General features: G+C 43.7%; 1 protein-coding gene across 1 annotated transcript in view; it reads right to left on the reverse strand.

Moving 5' to 3' along the window:
- The window catches only part of MYO15A (myosin XVA), a 1,426,381-nt gene that overhangs the window by 746,702 nt on the left and 663,528 nt on the right, over window positions 1–16,151 (reverse strand). Inside the window, exon 33 of the mRNA XM_078662701.1 lies at window positions 14,478–14,569. Within this exon, the coding sequence (XP_078518827.1) occupies window positions 14,478–14,569 (92 nt within the window). The remainder of the gene's footprint in view (window positions 1–14,477; window positions 14,570–16,151) is intronic.

Consider the following 16,151-nt stretch of genomic DNA (forward strand, 5'->3'; position numbering starts at 1 on the left):
GGAGACTTCGAAAGGATATCGCCCATTTTAGCCAACGTGGGGGACTGTAGCCTGGGAGGGGCATAAACGCAGATCAATTTGATCTCCTGTCGCCCCACATACCTCTTACTCCCATGTACCTATCCTGTGGGTTGTACCAACTCTCAGTCACTATGAAGGGGGGAATTTGTTTATCAATATTGCCACACCCCTAGACCCTGAATTGTAACCAGTGTGAGTCAAAGTTGTATATGCTCCCCGCTCTAAGAAATGGCACTGAGTGCCTTGTAGGTGTAACTCTTGCAGCATAACTATGTCGGGTTGCAGATGCCTAATATAGTTCACCAACAAACCACGGTTAATTTTATTTCCCAACCCGTTAACATTCCACGTTAACACAGAGAGCCCGAAAGTTTCAGAGGTGATGGACGCCATCATAGTTTACTCATGCAGTGTGTCTGCCTGCATTCCACCGCCCTGCTTTGCCCATGTGCCACTGTGTCTGCATGTTGCCTCAAAACAACACCATAATAACTCCAAGAAAAGAAAAACCAGTGGAACTCACCCCCTCTGCAGAACCAACTCCCTTCCCACAGACTCCCTGACACATTGAACCAATTCATTATATAACAACCGTGTACAAGAAGATACAGAGAGGTCTTTCGCCCAGCCTCATTAACTCCTAAAACGTAAACACTATATCGCATACAGAAAAGGGAGAAGGAAAAAGAAAGAACAAGAAAAAGGGGTGAAAAAGAAAGAGAGAGACAGCAAACTGAATGAAAGAATAAGAGCTCTGAGTCTGAAGTCCCAAGGGGTATTGTGGGTCACAGCCATCTGGACACTGCTCTGGTTACCGGCTATACAGTTGCCTCTTCAAGGACTTTAGAGCCTTGAGTCCAGGGCTTGTATCTGCAACTGCTGTCCCATGCCCATTGCATCCTTCTCTAATGCAGCTATTTCTCTTACAAGAGAATGTACACTTTAATGGCCTGAGTATGATTCTCCCCTGCCGGATCCTGATGGTGAAGCCCTTGACAGTAAGTGACAACTAGGTTTCTTTGAGTATGTCTATTGTCTCCTTCTATGTCTGAAGACCATCCCCCCTTCCTGTTCTTGCCCCTTTGTCGGGTACGAGGTTCCCTTGCCAAGTGATTTTACAGCTCCATCTCAGCTGCCACTGTTGACTTACCCTAGGCTTGGCACCCGTTGCTCGGGGTGTTTGTTATCTGGATCCCGCATCAGTCTGCGGCGGAAACCGGAGCCGATGCTCCAACCAGCTCTAGGCCTCCTCCAGAGTCTGAAAGAAGAAGGACTTTCCCTGGTATAACACCTTCAGCTTTCCTGGGAATAGTAGCATATACTGCAACTGGAAGGCACAAAAGCTTTGTTTTCTTGGAGTTGAACGTGCAGCGCTGACGTTGAAGTTCCCAACCGTAGGCGGGAAACACCTTGATTTTGGAGTTATTGGGTGTAAATCATCCTTCCAACATGCCTCACGAAGAATCAGGTCTCTATCAAAGAAGTTTTGAAAGTTTGCAATTATGGGTCAAGGTGAGGCTCCTGAGGGTGGAGTGTTATTCTGCTTACGGTTCTGTGTGCCTGTTCCACTACAAAGCACGTGGAGAATTGGTCAGAGGGGAAAGTATTCTTCAGCCAAGTATGAAGAACTTATTAGTGGTGGTGCACTCAATCCCCTCCGGAATACCCCACAAAGCGAAGATTGTTTCTTTGTGCTCGATTTTCCGCGTCCTCTAGGTGCCACATATCATCGGTGTTCGTCTTGCAGAGCTCCTCCACCCCTTTCTTGAGGTCATGTACCACATCTTCCACCTCTGAAAGCCTGTTTTCCGCCACAGTCACCCTCTCTGAGACATTGGGTAGATCTTGGTGCAAGAGGGATACCTTTGAGCGTATATATTTCCTGCAGGGCTTTGGCCTGGCACGCAGGTTTCTGTCGATCACATAGATAAGCTTGCGTGCCCCTGGCTGACGTTAGGGATGTCCTTCACAACCTACTCTTAATAACAGTGTCCAAAGCTTAACTTTACACCCAGAACATGGCTGGAGCCGGGTCTTGGGAAGCATCTGACCAGGAGCCCCTTTGGCTCTGTGACTCAGGGGCCACCCCTGTGACTGCGGGGAGCAGTCCTCCCACTTCGCTTCTGTCTCTGCTCTCTTGTAATCTGGGAATTGTTGCACAATTACAGGGATCAGGGCTCAAAGACAAACCCCATGACTAATTGAACCAAGTGGCATTTATTTTATCGATACTGAAGGGATGAAAGTCTGAGTCGGCCCAACCTTACTTGGAATCTCTGCCCTCCGGATTACACCTGATCTCTGCTGCGGCAGTCCAGCCAGCTCTAGTGCACCCTCTACATTAGGGTGTCATTAATAAATTGCTTCAGATTTTGGGAAGGCTGGGGAAGGTGGTTCGATGTGTGCAGCAAAGAGCTCTAGTTTTTCAAAATATTTCTAATAGAATTATTACACCTCGCCTATCACTGATTTGTGCAATATTTTAATAACCAATGCCTACAGATAGAGGCAGATACAGACAGAGAGACAGAGAGAGAGAGACAGAGATAGAGGCAGAGAAATATAGAGGCAGGGACAGATAGAGGCAGAGACAGATAGAGGCAGAGACATAGAGACAGACAGACAGAGATAGAGACAGAGACAGATAAAGACAGGGACAGAGAGACAGAGAGGGAGACATAGGGAGGGAGACAGGGACAGACAGAGACAGGGAGAGAGAGGCAGAGAGACAGAGAGAGGGAGAGGGAGGGAGAAGGAGGGCGAGGCAGGGAGACAGAGGGTGACAGAGTGAGGCAGAGGGAAACAGAGGGAGGGAGTCAGGGAGAGGGAGAGAGAGGGAGACAGACAGAGGGAGAAAGAGGGACAGAGACAGAGGGAGGGAGACAGAGGGAGGGAGACAGAGGCAGACAGAGGGAAACAGACAGAGGGAGGGAGACAGAGAGAGAGTGAGACAGAGTTAGGGAGACAGAGGGAGGGAGACAGAGAGAGGGAGGAGGGCGACAGACAGAAGGAGGGAGACGGAGGAAGGGAGACAGACGGAGACAGGCAGAGGGAGACAGAGAGAGGGAGACAGAGGGAGGGAGACAGAGGGAGGGAGACAGAGAGAGGGAGCCAGAGAGAGAGAGAGCGAGGGAGACCGAGAGAGTGAGACAGAGGGAGACAGACAGAGAGAGATAGATAGAGGGAGGGAGAGAGAGAGGGAGGGAGGGAGACAGAGAGAGGAAGGGAGAGATAGGGAGAGGGAGGGAGGGAGACAGAGAGAGAGAGAGATAGAGAGAGAGATGCGTGTATGCCGGGCCTTGTGGCTCAGTGGACAAAGGCGTCCCCTGCAGGGGTCTGTGTTCAACCTCATTGTCACAGTTTTTTTGCTCTAGCCCCGCCCCCTCCCCCAGTGACCCCGCCCCCACCGGTGCAGCCCTCAGCCACAAACCACACTGTAAATTTAGCCCCTGAGAGAAAGTTTGTGAGTACCCATGGTAAAGAGGATTCGTCGTACCCCAGCTCTGTTGGGGGTGCCACGACCTTAGCATAGCAGTCCATTTTACCCTGCCCTGGTTGACTCGTCTCTTTACCTTTTGCCATGGTCTCAATGGCTACCCAGTCGTCTTTGAGGCAGGGGGGTGTTTGTCAACACCCAATGCACAGAGTCTGAGCAGGTAGATGGAGTGAAGGGAGAAGAAGACGTCAGAAGGAATGCACCCCTGCTGTGCAGCAGCAGGCCACTGGGTGCGGATTGGTGCTTCAGGAAGGCAGGATATCTGTGGCCTGGCTTCTTTTGAGCTCACCATTCTGAGCAGTCCCTGAGGGTATCAGTCCACCCAGGCTTGTCAAGTACAGCCAAATGTACTGCAGCCCAAAATGGTGGTGCCGCAGTGGCAAGTGCCAGCCAAGGCCCTATGCGTCATGCCACTCGTGCCTGCAATGCTTGCTCTGGGGCCCAGGAACGCCCCTGCTTTGCATTAAGCCCCCACTCACCACTCAGCAGGCCGCGGCAGCCCCAGTCAATGTCACCTCTCTCAGCTTATCCCCAGGGCATCGATGATGTCGCTGCAGCTGTGGACAGGCCAGCAGCTGGTGCCACAGTCTGCGCCAAGGCAAGCGCCCAGGTTGGGAATGGCCTCGCGGGAGGGTGATGGAGCAAGGTTTGGCACATAAAGAGACTTGCACAGATTCAATCCTCTCGAAATAACACATAATGCATTAATAAACATGTTTAGTTTTACTAATATTGCACCACACGACATTTCTAGTATCTAGGGGAAGCTTGTCAATGTGCTTTTACTAACAGTAACTTGAGTGACCTAATATGGCCGCCGCAACGCGGGAACTTTTCTGCGCATGCGTCTGTCACACTCACATGACATGACGTACTTTCTGCTTTGGTGGGAAATCTTTGCTTCTGCACACTAGTACTAAAGATGGCTGCTCTAAGTTTCACATGCTGATGCTTCCACTGCTGCTCGTACTAAACCCTATTCATTCTGCCTAAATCATTACCGCAATAGTTAAAATAACGTGAGGGGAATAGAGTAGAGATAAGTGGTATACAGTGCATTTATTTATTTTTTGTTCTAAATCTTTCTTTTTGACTTGGTTACTAGCTCGTATTTGGGCCTGCTGTGTCACTGCTGAACTCCATTTGAGACTCTCAACGCGCATGTGCTGAATTCCCTCGAGTTCACAAGCCATGGCATTGAAACCGTACCAGTGACAGTCTTGCCTGCAATGCGCCTGGGAAAAAGGAAGACAACTTACCAATCTTCGTATACATTGTATTTGTTATTGAAACATTCATTGTTGGGAGGAATAAAAGTGCACGGGGAAATAAAATCATGGGAGGGAACATTAATTTGAATATATGAATAAAATGACATCATAACTGGTATGGTGTGATGACCTCTCCTCGCTTTTGACCAATCAAATTAAGGGAATACACAAACTTGCATTATTGGGGGGTGGTACACTGCCCTGGAAAACTGTATAACTATGGTAGGCTTAGCCAGTTAGATTGTCCGACTTGTCCGTATAGCTGAACTGCCACTGACCTAACGCACTCAATAGGCGATCGAGAGCAGAGGTGCTGGCGGAGCACTCTGTCAGAAAATTCGATAACCCAATCGGGGTGCATGGGAAGGAGTTCGATAACCCAATCGGGGTCCGACTGTTAGCTGCAGAGAGGTGTGTGATGCTGGCGTTGCACTTTAGCTGTGGGTGCCAGTCCTGACCTGCGGTGGTCCTGTCCTGATCCATTTTGGTCCGTACTTGTCCTGATTCTGGTCTGCACCTGTCCTGTCCTGTTGGCACCTGAACTATCAGGAGTCCTGTCCTTTATCCCAGCCCGTGGCCAGGGTTGGTTTTCACACCATTCTAGGTAAATATAAAATTCCCGTGGGTATGTCTTTGTACTGTTTCCCATTTCTTACCCTTACTATGTTTCAATGCTTAAAGAAAGTCTCGTAATATTTTTACATCATTTTGCCTTGATTATCTTCTTAATTGAACAAGCTACAATTGAATTGGTATGGACTCTGACATTTAAGACTTTACATAGATAAAGTGTTTAAACCTTTCCTGAGTCTGTGGTTATTCATGAATGCAAATGATTATTTTCTACCTATTATGCTAACTCCCTTGATCCCTTAGGACTCTAGGGACCGGTGAGTACGATTGGTAAGTCAATGGTATAGGTCCTAACTGGTTAAATTAAATCTGATTAGCGTAGGTTTACCTGTTCAAAGTGTATATTGTTTATGGGTCCAGGTGAGTATGGTAAAACGAGCAGGTGAGCCCGCGCTCTATCAGTATTTTTTTGGTAGCAGAGTAGTGGTTAGGGTTTAGTTAGGATAGGTAGTTAGCCGCGTATTGATTATTTGATTTGTACTGATTTTATGTATTAACCAAAACCTGTTTGTATTGTTCTATGTTTGTTTGGAATCCCCAGGGGCAGAATAGCGGGTGGTAAATGAAAGCCAAACTGCAGTGAGGTCACTTGCCTAAGGAATTAAGTGCGTAAAAAGTTAGGTAAAACTTGAAGCACTGATTAGAGATTTTCTGTATAAATGTGTGAATAAATGATAGCAAAAGAGTTCACTGGTGAAACTTTGGTCTTATATCACCTAGAAAGGGTAAGCCTGAGGGAGTAACAAGGACTCTGATGCTTGTGTGAAGAGCAAGCGGAAGGGATTTGCTCACAGTGTATGAAGAGTAAGTGGAAGGGATTTACTCGCAGTGAGAGAAAATTATTCTTTCCTTTGAATTTAGTCACTTAGGCACAGTGGCAAATGTTTTTACATTGTTAATTAATGACTATTGCATTTAAAAGTGAGAAGAAATAAGTTTCGTATTACTTTGCAAAGGAGGGAGTCATTTGCGGTGCTGCACTGACGTTACCAAAAGCCGCGCTGGTATTGGTTGAGACAGCGGGTGTGTAGCTGAGGTAATAATTGTAAAGGAGGGGTGAGTGCAGGAGCGTGGGAACTTGTCTCACGAGAAAAACTGCGCAATTATTGGTCGAAATTTATTTGAAAAGTAAATTCTGATTGGTTCTTGAAAATAAGAAACGCGCTGGTATTGGTGTAGCATTTAGTAAACAATTGAGTGTAGCTGCATATCAAATTTATCGGTACAAATCATATGTGGCATTTAGATCCAACAGTTATAAGAAACAGACCAGATAGGAGGTACTTAGGGTTTGAGTAAGAGCAATACATAAGAGGAAGACCTCAAATCATGTACGGAGGGGAGAGAAAAATGTCGCTATTTAAGAAAATTAAGAATTTCTTTAAGAAAGATAAAACGATCAAAACAAGAGAAGGGATTATTATTTCACCACCAAATAAGCCTGCATCTTACATGATGATAGAAAGGGGTTATCACACGTGTGTGTGGTTAGAGAACTGGATGGAGTACACTAAAGATGATGGTGTTTTGGCATTTCCAGAAAATGGTACTTTTAATGGTAGAATTTTGAATCATTTGAGAACACGCGTGAATTAATTAGATTCTAGACCTAGATTGACCCTGTATGAAGCATTGGAGGAATGGGAAACTGAGGGTTTTGAGCAAGATAGACCCAGAAGTGACAGAAATTGGAGTAAATTCTATGCTAGATTTCCTAAAGAAACCAGAGATAAGCAAATGAAGAAATGGAGACAGTCTATGTTAGTGGAAGGATTATATCCTGTATTGACTTTAGAAGAACCATCAGGAAGCAAGTGCACAGAGAAAAGGAAGAATTTAATGACTAGTGGTGACTCTGATGATGATTATCTGGAGGATTTGTTAATGAAAAATCCACCACCTTACCATGAGGAAGCAAGTAGAGCTAACCCTAGTGCCCCGTTCTTAACACCACCTTTGGTTCCACAAGTGGTACATGAGCCTTCACTAGAAAAAGTCTTACAGGAAAGAGAAAGATAGGCTATAAATAAACAGAGAAATGAATTAATTCAGAAAATTTCCCAGTTAAATACAAGTCCTGAAGCATTAACTATACCGGTAACAATAGGTCCTGTGGTTCCCTTGTATGGAGATAAACAAATCTGTCCTAAAACTCCTGTTTTGACAACCTATAGTACAGCCTAGAAAGGAAACCTTGATTGTAGATGATCAAGCAAGTGAGTGCGAGTCAGTAGTATCCCTAATGGATTTACCTATAAGAGAACCCGGAGGAGGCTCACACAGGAAAAACACTCCCGGAAGAAATAGAGAGGTAAGGATGGAAACATCCTCAGGTACAAGAAGTGCTACTGTAGTATCCCCAGAAGAAATAGAAAGGTGGTCCTGAGAAATAGAAAAGCCAAATTCACAGCCGAAAGCATTAGATATTTTTAAATTAAGAGTTGAATTGGAAGAGTTGCTTGCTGGAAATGTGGGGTTAGATAGATTAAATACATTAAGTGAGGATGAATTGTTGTTTATATGTCGAAGTATTACTCGAAATACAAACATTTTCCATGAAAAATTAATGAATTTGGCTTTGGAGATGGGAATTGATATTGGAAAATCTAAAGTATTACAGAAACCTTACCGAGCCGAATTTTCTGACAAGGATTTAGAAAACATGAATGTGTCAGGACGAAAAGTGCAAATAAAGGAAGTATTGTCACTGTTGCAAAAGTGGGGTGATTTAGACAAGTGGAAAGTTAGATGGAATAAGAAAAAAGAGGAAGCCCAAGCAAAAAATACTACATCTGAATATTTATTAAAAGAATTAGAAAAGGTAGAAAGGTTGTGCCCAATGAGAGAAGTGCCAGGAGGAGGATATGTACTTATCCTATGGTCCCAACAAGTTATTTTATCATTTACAAATTGTTTCCCGAAACTCAGAGAGAAACCTGTAGAGTGGTACAGGCAAGTCGAAAGATTTGTGAAAGTCTCAAAAGTATTGTTGAAAGATTTAGATGGGTTGTTTGATATTGTAGTCCCCGCAGATTTATGGATAGAATGTAAAATTACTATTGATTGGCCCAGTGACGAGTACCCCAGAGATCCAAAGACAGGAGCCCCCTCAGATGATGTGATGAAAAAATACCATCAAGTCATAACCTTCCTGAAAGGGAAAGTACCCCCAAAAGAAACAGATTGGACAAAAATAGATAGAACAACCCAAAATAAGGATGAATCAGTACATGCATATTATGAGCGCCTTTTACAGGTATTCAAGCAGTACAGTGGTTTGGAAAACATTGATACGAAAGACATGACACATTTTATTTATCGGTTTGTGTCAGGATTAAAGCCAGAATTATCGCAAATGATTAAAGATCATAAAATCTGCTAGCAGGCCAAGCCTGTTGATGAAATACTTAAGTATGCAAAATATTGTGGGGATGAAATTGACAATAGACAAAAGAACTTAGAAGAAAAAGTAATGTGGGCACAAGTAAAGTTAGCAGAGCAGCAGGAACTCCAGTGTAATCAATTGAAAAATAATCAGAATCAAGGAGATGGAAATGGGGGTAAACCGAGAGGAAGAATGAACAGAGAGGAGGCAAAGAAAAAGTTTCCTTGTCATGGGTGCGGAAAAATGGGGCATTGGAGGAACGAGTGTAAGGCTTTTATCGAATAATAATGTCCAAACTGACAATTTGGATCCACAGACGCAGAATGGGGTGTCAAAGAAACAACAGCAACAGGTAATACATAACCAGTTACCACTTGCACCTATGCCAGATTCTGGGAGCCAAGCTAAATACAGTGTGGATACCACAAATTGGGAGGGAAGTGGAAGGAGAGATGCAGTGACCTCGCAATTTCTTTTAAGTGACACATTTTTTGAGGAAGATAATTACTGACGGTGCCTGAGAGGGGAGGACGAGGCGTGCGTACTTGGCGCATCCTTGCCGGTAGATCAGCCAGGTCCATACAATGAGGGAAATGATGTTACCTTTTTGTTGGATACTGGCGCTACCGGTTCTACTGTGAGAACAGCAGACGTTCCAAATCTACCCCTCTCGGGAGAAGTGATCCAAGTAGTGGGCGTTTCTAATAAGCAAATTAGTACCCCTGTTACAGAACCTATGGAAATCAGAATAGGTAATTTTAAAGAAATGCACAAATTTGTAATGTGTGACTCCAGTCCAGTGAACCTATTAGGTAGGAACTTACTGTGTAAAATTAACTGCACAATCTTTTGCACCCCAAGTGGTGTTGAAATTCAAACCCCAGACAAAGTTGGAGTTTATAAATTAATGTTAGCCAAACAAGAAATTGAAACAAAAAGATGATAGTGGAAGATCTCCCAAAAGAATTACAGCATAAGGTGAATCCTGAGGTTTGGGATTTCACTGGAAACGATGTAGGATTAATGGCAAATATTGACCCGATAAAAGTGATGGTGAAAGAAGGTGCAGTTTACCCAAACATTCGACAATACAAAATGAGCCCAGAAATAAAAGCAGGTGTTGCAGCAGAAATAAAGCGTTTGGTTGAGCAAGGCATTTTACAAGAAATAATGAGCAGTCCATGTAATTCACCTATAATTGGCATAAAGAAACGGAGTGGGAAATATAGAGTGGTGCAAGACCTCCCCAAAGTTAATAAAATTGTCGTACCATGTTGTCCAGTTGTGCCAAATCCTGCCGTGATTCTGATACCGTGGGTAGCCGGATGGTTCACGGTAATTGATTTGTGCCATGCATTTTTCTCCATACCATTACATCCAGATAGCAAATTTCTTTTCTCGTTCAAATTCGACGACCATGTTTACGTCTGGAATCGTGTTCCTCAGGGGTACACAGAGAGTCCATCGATTTTCAATCAGATATTGAAAAAATTTCTTGAATCTCTAGTCCTGCCTGGACAGTCTGTCCTGGTGCAGTATATAGACCACCTGCTGGTGGCGTTTAAAACTTGAAATGACTGTGTTATTGATACCATTGCATTACTGAATCACTTGGCTGAAGGAGGGCATAAAGTGTCACCTGAAAAGTTACAATTCTGTACCACATCAGTAATATATCTGGGGCACCAGATAGAGAGAGGTGTCAGAAGAGTTACTTCTGAAAGAATTAAAATAATCAGAAACATGAATCTACCTCAAACACAGAAAGAAATCAGAATGTTTCTTGGCGTTGTAGGTTACTGCAGGCAGTGGATTGTGGGATTTGCAGTCCTAGCTAAATCCCTGATAAAAATGACAACAAAGAGAGCGAAGGACCCAGTAGAGAGGGATGACGAAAGCATGACTGCCGTCTTGAAGCTGCAAGACTGTCTATGCTCAGCTCCAGCCTTAGGGATGCCTGATTATTCAAAAGAATTTACACTGTTCTGTGATGTACATGACAATTGTGCATTGTCTGTCCTGACCCAAACTCATGGTTTAATGAGACATCCTGTGGCATATTTTTCTGCTACACTGGATCCAGTGGCATCTGCATTGCCGGGATGTCTCAAAGCAGTAGCTGGAACCTGCATGAGTCTTGAGCAAAGTGAATCCATCATTATGGGACACCCTGTAACTGTGTATGTCCCACATGCAGTGGTGATCCTATTAACTAGAACACGTCCTCAGTATTTGACTCCTAGTCAGCTGTCTAAGTATGAGCGATTCCTTCTTGGTGCAGGGAATGTAACCATTGCCAGATGCACTGTCCTACATCCAGCAACACTGTTACCTGATTCACACTTTGAAGAAGTGAAAGAGGAAGTCGAGCATGATTGCATCAACCTCACAGAATACAGTATTAAGCCCAGGCAAGACATAAGAGAAGAGCCATTGTTAAAATCAGAATATGAGCTGTTTGTAGATGGCCCATGCATGAGACACGAAGAAGGAGGATTGAGTGCTGGTTATGCTGTGTGTACTTTGTGGGGTCCAGTTGAAGCATCCTATTTACCTGGAGTCAAGTCTGCACAAACAGCCGAATTAGTTGCATTGACAAGACCCTGCAAATTTGGAAAACATTGGAGAGTAACCATATACACTGACAGTCAGTATGGTTACGGGGTTGTGCAATAACTTTGGCCAACTCTGGATGCAAAGGGAATTTCTGACTTATTCGTGTACTCCTATTAAGAATGGACATTATGTAAAAGACTTGCTGGAAGCAATTCAATTGCCAAATGAAGTGGCTGTGGTCAAGTGTGCTGCTCACAAATCGGGAATTGACAAAGTGACAGCAGGTAACCGAATTGCTGACCAGCTAGCCCAGCATTGTGCCAAACATAAAATGGCAATAAATAAGAAGATCGATGCATGTGCAGCTGCCAACTTATGTTGCTTGAAAAAGTGAAAACATGGGAGGAAGTGAGAGATTTGCAAAATGAGGCAGAAATAAAGGAAAAGGAAGAGTGGGAGTGGGAGAAAATAGGATGTCGAAGAAGGGTTGAGGATGGTGTTATTGTTTACCTTGATGGGAGACCAGTGTTACCAGATTGCATGCTTGCTCCTATGGCTAGGATGTACCATGGAGACTCACACATAGGTAGGGATGCAATGATTAGACTGTTTAGACAGAGTTGGTCCAATGCGAGATTCAGGAATGTAGCAGAAAGTCTTTGCCAGAGGTGCATAACCTGTCAACGAATGAATCCTGGTAAGAGAACTGTAGTGTTGCCAGGAAAGATTGGAAAGACAGAAGGACCCTTCATATGACTCCAGATTGATTGTTTTTATCCTATTACCCCCTTGTCGAGGACTGAAGTACGTCCTTGTCATTGTCTGCCTGTTTTCAAAATGGGTGGAAGCTTACCCTACCCGCAGGAATGATAGCCTCACTGTAGCCAAGCTCCTACTGAGAGAACTCATACCTAGGTTCGGTTTTCCAGTAACAATTGAATCAGACCAACGGTCTCATTTTAATAATAAAATAATTTGTCTGATCTGTGAAGTATTCCAAATTGAGCAAAGGCTGCACTGTGCATACCGCCCAGAAGCTTCTGGAGTTGTAGAACAACTGAATGGCACAATCAAGTCATGATTGGGAAAGATGTATGAATCTACCTGATTGGAGTGGCCTGATGCTTTACCTCTTGTTCTGATGGGACTCAGAAGCATCCCCGACAGAAAAACTGGTTTGAGTCCCCATGAGATACTCATGGGAAGAGCAATGAGGCAAGCATGGGTACCCAGGACACAAGTTGATAAATATATCTGATGATTTAGTACTAGAGTACTGCAAAGAACTGGCTGACCAAGTGCGTTCTGTCTCTCACCAGGTTGGGGAAGACGCTGTCGTCAGACAATCAACTCCAGCACATGACCTGAATCCAGGTGACTGGGTAGTGATAAAAGAACATACTCGAGAATCTTACCTACCACCAAGGTGGGGAGAGCCACATCAAGTGATATTGGTTTCCACCACAGCTGTGAAGTGCAGGGGAATTCCGAATTGGATATCAGGGCTGAAGTAACTCTGAGACCAATTCTGTAGAAACTCTCAAACAAATTCTGAACTAACTCGAAGACCAATTCTGAAGGAACACCAATACCAAGCTGAAAGAACCCTGAGACTAGTGCTGAAGGAACTGCCCTGTCTGCTGGCGAGTGAGCAAGTGAAGCTCACAAGGGCACTTGTATTTAAGATCCTTCATGGTACAGACCACTACATCCCTATCCTGCAATCAAGATGGTACACTGTAGAAAGATATGTTCAGGGGCGTAGCTTGGGGGGAGGGCGCGTTTGGGTTGTAACACCCCCATAATAAATGCATTTTCTGATAAATAGTTGAGTACAAGTGCTTTCAGTCGGGTATTGTGAGATGTCAGTCAGATTCCTCCAAGGATTAATACATACACACACACAAAAATGCACACACAATCCCTCTCTGTTTTGAAAGTCCTCAGAATATTGGTTACTTTACAAAATAGTGTGTTTTCTCTTTTAGTACCCCTACCAATCCGCATTCCTCTCCCTTCCCCCGTTTATTTAAACATTGTATGCCAGCCTGATTTTCTGTAATTCTGAAGCTCAACCCCACACCCCACAATCTGTCTGACCAAGCTATGCCCCTGGATATGTTAAACCTCAGATAAAGAGGCCGGCTGGTGTGCCAAAGTTCAAGTGGACCGCCTAGAAATTATGATGGGGATTCGAAGCCTGGTAGTATGGAATAGGATTCCTTGGAATATCAGCCTGCTTGTTGAATTGATGCCTTTCAAGCTAGGTGAAACACTGACTTAAAGAGGCTTTTTGTTAACTTGGTAACTGTTCTATAATGTTTATGTCTCTATTTTATATAATAATATCAAGTGCTTGAGGCTTGCATCGCAGAGGGAGGCATGGTTACCACTAGGAAAGTGCTTACTGCTGTGGCATCAACTACGACCCCCATTAACAGAGATTCACTGGAAGGAGGCTGGGGTGAAAATGTGTAACTTCCTCTAGCCCGTACTTGAAGAAAAGAATGTTATATATTTGAAGAAGGTTAAAATGTTAGAGTTTCTCAATCAAGCCAGCCATCTAAGCTGTGGTCAATGTGAATACTCCCTGCACCTTACATGTACATAGCCCACTACCCTAACTATGGCTGATATATCTGTCAGCACTTTCTATTGACAATACATTTCCCCAGGAAAGAAATGCAGATTTGTGCAAAAAGATTCCAGGTGCAGAGTTGGAAGTATGGATCTTGTAAGTATACAGTACAAAGCTTTACAACATTTGCAATGAGGGCAAAATTTGTGCTAATGTCACCATGTTAAATCCTCATTCCAGGAGACTACGCAAGCGTGAAATGCGAATGTCAAGGATTGCATGGAGGCTCTGTATTACTCACAATTCCATTGACTCTGCCTGTAACCTTTAAGGAGCTCATTCATTCAGATTCCAAATTTGTTTTCACTGTAACTACAAAGGTTTCTCTCAAGTATTGGCAGGCACCATGCACAACACAACACAACAAACACCAGCCACAATCATCTCTATGCATACAGAGACCAGACAAGAAAACATTGACAAAAGGCATAAACATAAAATGTTGTTTATGAGAAATGCACGGACAAGAATTCTTACCCCATTGCCATATGATAATACTGGGTCAAACAAGCTGTCCAGGTAGCGATCCATGCCCTTTTGGGACGGGGGCTCGCTGAAGGTATCAGAATCTGCTGAGGAAATGAAATGAGACGTACTTTAGGGTACATATGGCAGCACAGCATAGTATAGGTCTTGATTTTTAATATTTATTTATTAAGACTTTTTTGAAACGTTGCTTTTTGCATTTCTGCCACCGAGAGTGTTCTGAGCAAGGGTATACAAGGAGGATAACAAGGAGCATTGCTAAATCTGATGACACTGTGTAGTCAGGAGGCACCACTGGGCACCTGAAGAAAGAGCCTTGGGTTCTTCCATGTGAAGCTACAAGTTTAGCTGATGAAGTCTCAAATGATGAGCCAAAGCTGTATGGTTTTAGGTGTTTGACCCAAAATTTGGCAGTGCTAGCAATAAATAAGAACAGTTTTGGAGGACATGATTGCTTCTGATTGACTTAGTTTGCTATCACAAGGCCATAGACCAACTGGTCTCTTTTATATTTTGGTGAGTATCTGAGAGTCAGGGAAGTGGTGGGCAATCCAATAGGTAGCTGCCTATAAATTAAGAGACCTACGGCCAAATTGTTTGAACATGGGTGAACCAAAGGTCTGTTGCTTTAGGAAAGATGACTCTGGCACTTTGAAGATGGGTAGGGCTGAAAGACTTTTATTTTGTTACCAGGGGTGTGGCCATATGGAGATCAGTGGACTATGCACATGGGTTTGAACTGTGATCAGCTGTTGGAAGAGGCACAGTGGAATAATCTGCGAGGAGCCAAATGCTTCTTGTGGGTTATACTAAACACAAAATAAATTCCATGGTTTTGCAACCTTTTAATTTGGCAGACATCTTTATAGAGAGTTCTGTGTACGAGCTGTGATGTAGTTCAGGCATGATATCACCATTCCTTGAACCAAGGCAAATTTCTGACAAAGAAGACAGACTGGGAGAATGCCTTGCAGCCAGGTGGTGAAACACTTTCTTTGTGAATGTGTGATCAAACTGGTGACCAACTTTTCACATGCATGGATTGTAAATTGATACGGTCACATTGGATTTGGCCTTTGGAAAGAGAGAAGTGAGGGGGCTTTGACCCAACAAGCATTATCTCCAATTAAAATCTGACTGTTCAAGTAGCGCCAACAGTGTTTTATTCAATACAGCATTTCCTTTGGACAAACTTCTGGCTCTTGCTTGGTGAAGGCTGCTTTCAGTTTGACTGAGAATCAGGTTCAGTAATGAGCTGTCATTCAATCAACTTTTGGATCAATGAGAACAAGTTGCAATACAAATGTACTGGTTGCGATAGCAGTTGGAAGAATTCAAAGCACACAAGTCTCTCATTCTTGGAGCACAATTTAACTGTTAGAATAACTATCACCCCATAAATAAAAGGGTTCCACATAAAGTAATATGGGTCTGCAAATTTATTCTTTGCTTCTGCTGAGGTTTTTAGAAAGCGTCGTCAAATTCGTGATCGTCTGTAAAGTGAGGGCTTTTTTTAATGAACAGTGTGTGGGTGAAGACTCCACAAACGTAGCACATATCCAACAGTGGAAAAAATCCATACAACCCTGGCATGAAGGGGTGTTTCGAAACTGTTATCATGTGTTGGTCCAAGTTGCAAAGGGCTGAGAGACTTTTTTGGGGAGT

The sequence above is a fragment of the Lissotriton helveticus genome, chromosome 10 (assembly GCF_964261635.1).
Source record: "Lissotriton helveticus chromosome 10, aLisHel1.1, whole genome shotgun sequence".
Classification (NCBI taxonomy): domain Eukaryota; kingdom Metazoa; phylum Chordata; class Amphibia; order Caudata; family Salamandridae; genus Lissotriton; species Lissotriton helveticus.